Source organism: Acanthisitta chloris, unplaced genomic scaffold, assembly GCF_000695815.1.
Source record: "Acanthisitta chloris isolate BGI_N310 unplaced genomic scaffold, ASM69581v1 scaffold16595, whole genome shotgun sequence".
NCBI lineage: Eukaryota > Metazoa > Chordata > Aves > Passeriformes > Acanthisittidae > Acanthisitta > Acanthisitta chloris.
In genome coordinates, this window is record NW_008675533.1 from 1 (window position 1) to 11,808 (window position 11,808).

General features: G+C 36.7%; 1 protein-coding gene across 1 annotated transcript; it reads right to left on the reverse strand.

The window, feature by feature from the left end:
• Window positions 1–161: 161 nt before the first annotated feature.
• On the reverse strand, window positions 162–6,509 carry LOC103803251 (tryptophan 2,3-dioxygenase-like; the record flags this gene model as incomplete). The annotated part of the gene is made up of 6 exons (XM_009075794.1): window positions 6,475–6,509; window positions 5,998–6,103; window positions 4,788–4,878; window positions 3,909–3,979; window positions 2,037–2,164; window positions 162–348 (listed from the first exon to the last, which is right to left on the reverse strand). Coding segments are annotated over exons 1-6 (618 nt in total), but the record flags the coding sequence as incomplete, so codon positions are not given.
• Between the last annotated feature and the right edge of the window lie 5,299 nt (window positions 6,510–11,808).

Below are 11,808 nucleotides of genomic sequence, written 5' to 3' on the forward strand. Positions count from 1 at the left end.
ATTTATATATATAATTGAATAAGAATCCAAAATACAATTGACAGGGAAATTGCCAGCATGCTTGCTTTGCTTAAGGAAGAAAAATTCCTCACTGACACCAGTGAAGGACATCCTTGAGAGATGGGGGAAATTGAAGCAAGGTCTAAGACTGACATCATTACCTCCACAAGTTGCAGTAGTGTTGGTTCTTGCTCTGATTTAAGCAGTAGTTCATACTCCTGTCCCTTGAAGTTATCACGATAATGCTTTCTGTTATAAGGGACTCTCAGACTTTGGGGAACACCAATTTTGTTCTCTAGCAAGCGAAACTGCAGGCTCTGAAACCCTGAGGCTGGGCTTAGGTAGTATCTTTGGGAACAGAAGGAAAGAAGATACAAAAATGCAGTATATTATTTTACAATTGTGGGTTTCTCTTGTCCTCAAAATACCCACCCCAAAACATATTTCACATTTGAGGAATAGTTATCTGAGCTTTTTTAATATGAGTGTATTTAAGAAAAGGACAAAACCAAGCTATTTTAATGCAACTACTATGTACATATAACAATCTAATTCTCTAGTTATATATTCTTTGTGCATACACAGATGCATTCACACATTTATGTTCGCACTGTGTTTTAAAATGGCAACTTTGTGCATGTGATGTACAGGAGGAAACATTAGTGAATGCCATTTCCTTTCCAAACAGAATAAGCAGCTTCACCCCAAATAGCTGTTGCAAAAATTTCCACAGCTAAAAGGTGCCAAGTATTTTAAATAAGCTTTATATATAGCATAATTGCTATATATTATTATATATAATATGCATGTGCAATATATACATACACAATATTATATATTGCCTTATTCTATACAATAGAATAATGTTCAGCAAAACTTTTAGTGGATTTGTTTGAGGAATTCATTAATGGGCTTCTTTCAGAGCTAAATTATCTGGCCATGATGAAAAAACCAACTAATAAAAGTAACCTGAAATTGCACATCGCTAGATACTTGCAATGCATTTTGAATTGCGAATATAAGATTTGACAGAAACAGGTCATTGATTTGATCTTATGTTTGCTTATCAAATGACAGTATGTTGTTGAAGAGCTGAAGCAAGAATGGATAAAGCCAGATGATTAGCCTATGGATTTCCCTTGCTGTGGTGTAATGCTAGAGGATACAGATGTTTCAGACTTCCAAAAGAAGCTTTGTAGTTTCCTGTCTTTTTAACTAGGGCCTATTAAAAGACAGAAGGGAAAGGGTGCTAAAACAATGCAGAAGTGGAGTGATGCTGGGTGGCACTGAGGTCACAAGTCAGATGGGTCAGTGACACAAGCAGAAGAAGAACAGGAGGGCAAACTGGATGAAGCACAAGGTAGTGTGCTGGAAGGACCTAGATGAAGTGAGGGAAGAGATAGAAATGCCATGCAAGAAGTGAGGCAAGCCAAAGGATTCCAAAGAAAGTCTGAACAGAAGGCAGAAGAGCTACCACCAACCCTCCAGGCCAGCAATGCACTGGGTACCTAGTGGAGAGCAGAAGTTGTTGTGGGAAAAGAAGGGACAGCAATGCTTCCTTCAGCCACTTAAAGCCTCCAGCACTGCAGACCCACTGAAACATGAAGCCAGGAAACACTATGCAAACTAAGACAGCTGAAATACATGTTTGGTAATCTACAGAGAGTGCATTTCTCTCTCCTGAGCACTGCTATGACTTGCCATAGAACAAGGCTGCAACTGTGCATTGCCAAGTGTCAAGTAAATTGTTAACGGAACCGTGAGCTATTTCTGTTGTTTCTATTGCTTTGACTCTGAAACCATTCAGGAGCAACCTATACATAAGCATCAACAATTCACTTGTATATCTTTGCAGAAGATGCTGGACTCACTCTCTCCTTCAATTTGTTAATTGACCCTTGCACTCTAATGTCATGTTTGCCTCTCTAAGGTATTGCTGAGTGATGATGCATTACTAGAAATCAACACACATGCAAAATTCACAATCAGTGAATTACCAGCTTGTGGATTACTGTGGAGGAATAGTAATTATTTACCTGAAATCAAAGAAGTCTAATGGAGTCATAGTTTCTAAAACTGAGAACTGTTCCACAAGTAATTTCAGAATCATTGAAATTCTGTTCATTCGAGTAATAACCTTCAGCATGTTCCTCTCATCTCTTACCTGTAAGAAAAATAAAGATCATAACCAGACAGAATGGTGGTCTCTCTAGATCCTACCTATTTATTTCACATCTTTTCACTGTTGTACATCACTGTAGTTCCCAAGTCCTTCCCATGTGAAATCCATAGCAGCAGACTCTCATGGAATAGAGAGCTCTGTTTTTAACTGAAAACTGAAACTATAATTTTCACAGACTGAGATTTGGTTTTTTGTGACTGATAATACATTACAAGTAGGCCAAATAGATGGGATTTTTCTTTTCTGTTTTTGACTGAAATAGAAGTCAAAGGCATGAAATTCTAGACCAAAATAATTTATATCATTATAATTATTAATAATTACAATATTATTGTAATTACATATTATATAAAGTGATAATTATATTACACTTTCTATCATAATTACTTCTCTAATCATTTCTAATTGTGAAGGAATAAGTCATAAGGCAGGTGTGGAAATTACTCAAAGTTGAGAAGAAGAATAATGTGAGAGGTACATCAGAAGAACTCATCTAAAAATGCTCATCAGAGATGTGCATTAGGAAGAAGAAAAGAACAGAGAAGACTACATCTGCTGGGAAATAGAAAATATTGAATGGAAGACACAGAAGATCTTTTTGAGCTAAGTTGAACACTTTGCCTGCAGAGGAGTCTGCTATAATTCCTTCTAGTTTCAATGGGATTAAACTTCTTTGTGAGAGATGGGCATGAAACCAGGAAATATCAAACTACAAAAGTGGCAGATGATCACCATTTCCCTAACCTCCTGGCTGTGTACTTGACCTTAACATGGACATTTCAAATTCTGATTATGAACAAGGTTTCATTTTTCCAAAAATAAATAACGAAAAATTAATTCTCCTTAAGAACCGATTTTCATCAGTTATAATTTGATATTATGTTAAACTACAAAGCCAACCAAATTATGAATGTGGAAGACAACAAAGAACATTTTCATTGGACATTATAAAGAAAAATGTTCCGTCTTGCAATCTGGTCTAGTTTCAACTCTTCTTTTTAGACACATGCATGTGATATACTCAAGGTATTTCTCAAATTGCATGCAGTCAGCATTTTTCTGTGGATGTAGTATCAAGCCAAGAGTTTTCCATTGTTGTATATTTCTATAAAGGTCATTTAGCTTTGGACATATATTTAGAGTTGTTCAAAATATTCCTGCTATATTCGTAATTTTCAGAAATATTCACACAGTATGACACTGTGATTTTGATTCTTGTTTTTCTGTAGGATTCAATAATACACAACTATCACAAAGAATTTTCCTTCTCCCAGCAGATATTGGATGGAAGGATGTTATATGTAGACTTCAAAAACTGAACAAAGGCAGAAGTGACTTTTCAACATAAATACACCTGTGAGCCCTCTGGTTTTCAGTTTTGCCTCTGAACCTTTTTCTGCAGTAGAATATTTCCAAGTTAAGTTTCAGCAGTTATCCAGTACTAGCAGGAGAGTATGACAGCCAATTAATTTTTGCCAATTAAATTGGTCTTGGAGGGCGATCTATGCAAAAGGCAGACTATAGGAGGAAAGAAGATTTTGCTGATCAAAATTATATCTGAAGGGTATAAAAACCTCTTGGCCAAATTTCATTCAGTCTTTTTGAAGCTGTTTTTAAAAAACAACACATGTTGCTTTAGTAAACCCAAGTATATTAAGCTTAAATGCAGGAGCAATAGAAATATGGGGCTGAATTCTCCCAAAAGTAGTATTTGCTTTTAACTTACGTGGCCGTTTTGAAAGATCTCTCGCACAGAGTCCATTTCCCACAAAATTTGCTTAAACCAAAGCTCATATGCTACAACAAGAAAGGCACTGTTAGCACTGATTTCGAGGTCACTTTGCTTTTTCTTCATCGCTCTGAGGAAGTAAAATTCTTACATTTTGATTTGAAATGAATAACCTATATTTACACTGCCAATGTACAAAAAGATGCTGACACATAAACTTATTACATGTTACAATATGCTGTCCTTTACCTAAAATATTACACAAAATAACCTAGCTTTGAGAATATTGGCAGAAATTTTTAAAATAAGGTTTACATGTCAGATAATTGATGTACAGAATGTTTATTTCAAGAGGAACAAAGAGAAAATCTGGATCTGATACTCCAGTAAAATCTATCTCCAGAGCTGCTTACAATCTACATGTTTCCTGAAAATAACAGGAAAATATTGTCAGGTCAGGCCTGCAAAACAGGCAGATATGAACAGCTAGGGAGAGCCTAATTAGTATGCTGACTTCTAGACAGATTCTAGATGGTTAAAACTGGATTGGAGCTCCAGAGAAGGCCCAGGGCAGCACATAAAGTTTGCCTACAATAAACTGCTTAGCAGCCTGTTGCTCAGACAATTTTTTTCAGCACCTTAATTTCTCTAGGAATAGAATGATCCATATCTTGGTTTACCAAATCCAAAGACTATACTTATGGCTTCATAAGCATAGAGTTGATTACTGCCTTAAAATTATATAGGGATATGTACAAATACAAATGCAGATTAATGACAGAGCAATCACACTGAGTGTCTAAAATGCAAACAGTTTGTGTATTGCATGTTACAGCAAAACTGTTGGTCAACCACCACTGAACTCCTCCAACGTACCTTGATGTGTCACAATGAAAAGATGCTCATCGTGGATTTTTTTCCCTTTCTTCTCACTCTCAAGTTCTTGAGCATTCAATATTTTGTTCAGCTTAAAAATAAAGATAAGACTCTTCTGTAAATCTCTCAATTCTGCTATTAGCAATGACAGCCCTACTGTGCACAGCTAATATATAAGGATAATATTTTTTTCAAATATATATATAGACCTCACATTCTAGGTTATATGAGAAGTTTGGCTAAATGGTCTCAGGTATGACTTTTACTTTTTAATTAAAATAAAAATCTTGCCAAAATTGGAATGTTTAGGTGCCTCAAGCAATAAAGTTTTGAAAATCATTTTAAGGTTATTATAAATTATGTAAGAAAAAGCTAAAACAAAATATCCAGCATGTTTTCTAGATCTTACACCTGTACTGTTTTGCTCCATGAGAACTGTTCTTATAGTAAAATTCTGTGTAAACATATGATAACATCTGCATAAGAGCTCTGTTTTGAGGCTGTGCTAGTCATTTCATTTCTGGCATTAGTAATTCTTTTTCCTGAGTCAGATTTACAATCTAATCACAGTTATTTTAAAAGAAATCTTTGCAAGATTCCATATACTATGTCAACAAATCAGCTCACAAGCACAGAGTAATTCCTCTCACTTCTGTTCATGCTGCCACCAAAAAAAAAAAAATAAATAATGGATTCTTTTATTACCTTAGCATTTATTTTTACTTATTTATTAATTGCTTCCAGTTTTTGCAGTTTAGGTTTGGGGCTTTTATGTCTCCCCACAAATCATTATCCTGCCCTCTAGATTTCTGGAATGTATTTTTCCAGCCAGCTATTCTGGGCTTTCATGCAATATTTCAAGGAAGTAGCACAGAGCCTCCCGATGTGGAGAAATTGGCAGGTGGTGATTGACAGACCAAAAAAATCTTTTTGTGGTGTGCCACTTTTCAGTTTAGGTTTACCAACAGGAATAATTCCCTACCAAACCCTCCAAAATATCCATCTTCTTTGCAGTTTGAGAAGCCTTCCCACAGTCCACTTGCACCATCCCAGCTGAGGAAGGCACTGCACATGGAGAGCTCCGGTAGATGAAGGGCACTTGGAGACCTGTCTTAGAGATTGGCTGACTGCTGGAAGAAGTGTCAATCACAGGTCCTGCCTCAAGTCGTAAGAGGAATCAGGACAACAAACTTGAAATCCTTAAACTTACTTGTAGGTAGTCTCCATAGATAAGTCCACCTTTGCTGGCTTTATTTATTCCTTCTTGCGATTTGTCTTCATTTTCATCTTCCAAAGATAGATTGTTGAAATTAAATCTAAGAATAAAATGAAGCACATATGTAAACTGTTTAATTAAAGAACTATGAATACACCTGCTTTTTACTAACAGATGCATCTAGAAATCAAACAATGCTTTATTTTGAGAAACAATCAGTAAAGCAGGCTTTTGAAAAAAACAGTACACCTGAAATTTGTCTTGCACAGGAACAGCTGATAGCATTACCTCTAGTTCATCAAGTAACAAGTGCTCAGACAAGTCCTTGTACTATCTCTTTTCATTTAGCAGTAGCTACAGCTGTCTATTTGTTGATAGTAAGCAATTCCTCTCTAGGCTTTCATATTTTACATTAACACTATATCATTTGAACTGAATTTATGAAGCAAAACACAGAGAGGAGGGACTCACAGGTAATTGTTCCCCGCGAAGGGGCAACCGCTCATGATTCCAAGATCCAAACTTGCTGAGCCACACAGGAGAGAATATACTCTGTTAGTGTTCCCAAATTTGCTGGAGCTGACTTATATATAACCTTATCTCATTGCCTAGGCCAACCCCCAAATTCCTCTCCTTAGCCCTCAGCCAATCCCCACTATTCAATAATTACAGAAACTATTGCAGCACGAAGGTCAATAACTTCATGTGTTGTTGGCTCTCCAAAGTTATGGGTTTTTTCTACCAGTTAAAAAAGGAATGGTTGGCATGCTTGTTTCTTTCCTCAGGCACACACTTTTTGTGGTTTTTACTGCAATATTTCCAGCAGTTTCCTCTTTGTAAGTTGTTTTCTTACTGGTGTAAGGCGTAGGTCGATGAGAAGTCTGTGTGTGAGAAAAAGGCAATATTTAATAAACTCAGGAATTGTTAAAATAGCTTTGTAACATTCAGTCTCTTGTATCAAGATACTTTTAAGTGTAAAAAATGAAACATGGAAAAGCAAAGGGGAGGGGAAGGAGAAAAACTGATTTCTATGGCAGATTGAATAAGCTTATTCCAGGGGATTTCAAGTAATAAACAAACTTTCAAAAAATGCAAACAGATTAAGTAAAAGAACTAAAAATATTCATGGACATCTCATGCTGTTTTCCCAGTAGTTTGATTCATAACTTTTTCTTAATTTTTTCTCCTCGTGCAGAAGTTTCACTCTCATTTATTGACAAATGTTACTCAATTCTATTTAGTCATCAGCTTAACACACAATGAAGAAACATGTAACTAGTATGCACTTCTTTCCTGCCTGCCAGCCCTTTCTGAAAATAAAGTTAATGCTCAGTTTCACTGCAAACAAAGCTACAGGGCCCCTGTGACCCTAGATCATTTGCTTTCTGCAAGACTTACCGTGCTCAGTGGGGTCTGTGTGGTGGTTTCAGCTGTTCTAGTCACTTAAGAGTAGTTGGCTCATAAAAAAATTCATACGCAGTATGTGGTGATGTATATACTGTTCAGCCAGATGTCATTTGTCAGGCATTGCACATCTTAGTTCATAATTAATCTGAGCCACAAGAAAAGTAAGCAACTGAGGCAACCCACCAAGCAAGGTCAAGGTGTTCTTCCTTCATGATGGAAACCTGACAGAGGAAAATAATCTTCTCCCCACACACATCTGAACATCTGCTTGGTGCTGCAGGCAAGCAGAGATGAAAGTGAAGACTGCACTGCCACATACATCAGAAATTAAATGTTGAAAACTGCTTTTCACACCTTTGCACACAACTTGATTTACAAATGTAAAAGTATTTCACATTCACAGATCTCAAAGGTGTGTACAAGGAAGGTTTATATCTTGTCATTTCTATATACCTTCACCTGAAACATCCAGACTGAGCCTTCATAATGAACTTAAGCTTTCTGGGTTTGTTTTTCTTTTCAGGGCACAAGCAAAGAAAGAGCATAAAACTAATAAAAATAAGGACAGTTGTAAAATATTAAACCCATAACCACACAGAAGACATTAATGTGTTTCTTGTGCAGCTTTATTTTCTTCTGTGGTATACAGAGAATAATAAACTCCCAGAGCAATGACCTAACTTACATCCTCTATATTGCCTACCCAGAAGGCAAAGGAATATGAAATATCAGAGCTCTTTTACACCCTGTGCTTAACAAAACATTACCTCCCTAGTTGGGAAGTAATACTACCCTTAATTCATTCAGGTTTACCTAACTCACTTGAAATCTAGCTGGAGATACTACCTGACCAAGCACTACACTAACTCCCTTTCTGATTCTGACAAGTTTCAGTCAGTCAAATGAATCAGCCAGACCACAGCAATTCAGAAAGTTATTTCCAGTGTTTGCAACATTTCAAACTCTGTTCTGGGACCTCATAGCTGATTGGTCCCTATGCATCTCCATACTGAAAAACACCACCCTAATAATCTTGTGAAATGTGGCAATCCAAATGAAACTCATTCATTACTCATTGCACTTGCTTGATGACCATGTTCGCTTTCTCCTGTTAAACTCTCTTGTGCTGGTGCATTTAGAAATCTTGGCTGCCCTCAGGACCCTCCTGATGAGAAAACATTCCCAAATGTCTGTCCAGTATGTACCTTTCAATCAGTTTCACTTGTATTTCACTAGCAACCAAGAACCTATGTCTGTCTGGTATGTACCTTTCAATCAGTTTCTCTTGTATTTCACTAGCAACCAAGAACCTTATGATATGAATGAGAGGATTCATAAATATGATTCTCCAAATTATCAGAAAACTGCAAAGACATTGGGAAAAAGAAACATGAGCAATTAGTTTCAAGCCTGCGCTTGGGACACAAACACATTCCTCTAAACGTAAGTGTCCAACAATGGTATGTACCTTTCAATCAGTTTCTCTTGTATTTCACTAGCAACCAAGAACCTTATGATATGAATGAGAGGATTCATAAATATGATTCTCCAAATTATCAGAAAACTGCAAAGACATTGGGAAAAAGAAACATGAGCAATTAGTTTCAAGCCTGCGCTTGGGACACAAACACATTCCTCTAAACGTAAGTGTCCAACAATATGCTTTAATTTAAAATCAGAAACAAAAACATATTTTGCAGTGATCTCAATACATGAAACACTCTTACAAAAATTTTCACTCAGGTTTTAGAAAGTCCCAACAATTTAACAATTGACTTCCATGGCAGAGCTGATTAAAAATAAGGAAGCTGTTACTTTCACACACAATGCAGAATGAAGGTTAGCTCAAGTTTCATATTTTTATGAGAAACAAAAAAAGCCAAATATGTGTTTAAGCAAAAGAGACAACCTAGTGAATTTTTAAAAATATTTGTGGTGTCTAAAAGATGCACTATATACTTTATATATACCTTGTAGAGTGAATTCTACATGCTATATTCTTTGCATTAAATGCAAATCCATGTTTACCAGGCAAAGTATATGAACTCTCTGATTTTGCACACAAACAAATAATTTACTCTCTTTTCTGTCTCTCATAGTTAAGCCTGATTGAAATATTGTTCAATCTAAAGTGTGCGCAAGTTCTGTCAGTCTGATCTGATGCTGCAGTAATTTAACAGTCCATGTTTCACTTTGAAAACTAGAAATGGTGGAAGTGGCTTCATATTAACTTCATATTAACTTCTTGAGCCAAAGCCTTGCCTCTCCCCTGCCCTGTCTCAAAAACAAGCAAAGAAAATGAGACCACTGTATTCATGTTTTAAAGAGAGAAGCAAAACCAGCAGGGGACTTAAAGTTGGTAACTTCTACCTGCACTGTGTATCTAGCCAGGAAAAGCTGTTGACTGACCAATTCCGGAAAAAATGGGTAATATTATGGATAATACTATCCTTGCATCCATTTATTTAAGAAAATCTAATCTTACACTAGCTGAGTCCAACTCTCTAACTAATCCAACTACAACAGATCTCAAACTGTCCGAGATCAGTGGGAAAGGAAGTCTTAATAAGGACTTGGAAATCCCTGAAGTAAAACCAGAGACAATACAGAACTATCATTCATTCATCTTACTGTCTGCCTTCATCTGATTTCAGTAAGGCTTCAAAGTGTGTAATGAACTTTGTACAAAAATAATTTTTTTTAAGTGACTTGTACTACCCGATTGTGAAACTGCCTGTTGGCAATGTAGATGATAGCACAGGTTACACGAGCCCTCAGGTTTGGATCAGCTCAGAGCCTTGAACTCTGGCATGGATGCAGACACCCCTAGAAATAAATGTCTTTCTCCTATGCTCCTGAAATTTGGGGCTCACTGTAGGAACCTGATATTTATTTGAATGGTTTGAGTGGCCTTTATATCCCGACAGAGATTTTTCAGCTAATTTGTTATCTCTTTCTACTAGCATAATCATGAGGCTTGATGAAAAAAAGCTCTTCCATGTGAATGTATCTGAAAGCAAAATGTAACCTTAATTTTAAATGATGGTATTGCTCTTTTCTTGAAACACACTATCATTTCCCTTTTTCATGCTGAACACCCAGAACCACCAAGAAGCAGATGCAACCACACACATATGAACTTGCTGTTTGTGCTGTGGATGACTGAGCAAGGCTATGGAAACCAAGAGTGTGTGTGTGGCCTTGAGCTTTTATTTAGTTATTTGTTTATTTACTTTTAAAGCATGAAAATCAGATAAAAAGACTTCTTTTCATCACAGACAACTCTAACCTTCAGCAGGCAGTGAGAATGTTCTGTTTTGTGACTAGGCTGAACACAAGATAAACACAGCAGAAAAAAATTCCCCACAGATTCACAGAACTGCTCTTTGTGGCCTTTAAATGAACTGTCATGGCCTTCATGACCAAGTATGAGAATTGTTAAGCTCTCTTCTTAATTCACCCTTGTCCCCTTTCTGTTTACCTCCCTTTCCCCAGGTGGATGTAGTGTCTGGGCTGGCTGTAATATGGTTGCAGAGCAGAGACAAACTGAACGTTCTTGACCTGAGAGAAGTGATTAATTAATGTGAGCAAAAAGGAAACGTCCCTCTAGCCTGGCCAAGGGGAGGTTTGATGCAATGCAGAGGTGGCCAGTAGCATGGTTTATAGATACAATTGGAGCCAAGAGTCTGCATGTTCTTATTGTGTGGGCCTCTGTCTAAAACATTTGTCTGATGAAGATAGGTAAGTAAGAATGACCTCCAATGCAGAGTGATGAGTACAATAAGAGCATAAATTGGAAGTGACCTGTTCACCCTAGCCCAGCCTCAAGTTATTCTACATGAAATTATGTATGGAGAAGAATACACAAGTGGTTTGGACAGTGTCACCCATTCTACTGCTTAGACTCTCATTTTGATTACAAAATCATCACAGATCAATTTTTTACAATGTTTGCTAATTTGAAGAAACAGCTCATAGACCTTCTGACTACCAAAAAGTGATGCTTGAATCTTCCCAACACTGTTGTTCTGAATTGCAGCCTAGGAGTTACCCAGCACAGATGGCTTTTACCTACATAACAGTGATGGCAGTAAGTAGGTCATGCCATGCTGAAAAGTTTCTACTGGAAAGTAAAACATGTCTTGGGAAGACCTATTAGAACAAAAGAAACAAACATTAAAAAAAACCCAACACATCAAAACAAAACAAATAAAACCAAAGCAAATCAAAGAAAAAATAAAACCAAATCAATCAAAATCAAAACCAAGGCAAACAAAAACCAAACAAGCAGAAACAAAACAAAACAAAACCAGAAAAACAAGCAAATAAAACCCTTGAAACCAAAAATCCAAAACCTATAAAGCAAGTTTACAGTGAGATAGTTTCCCCGGTATATCC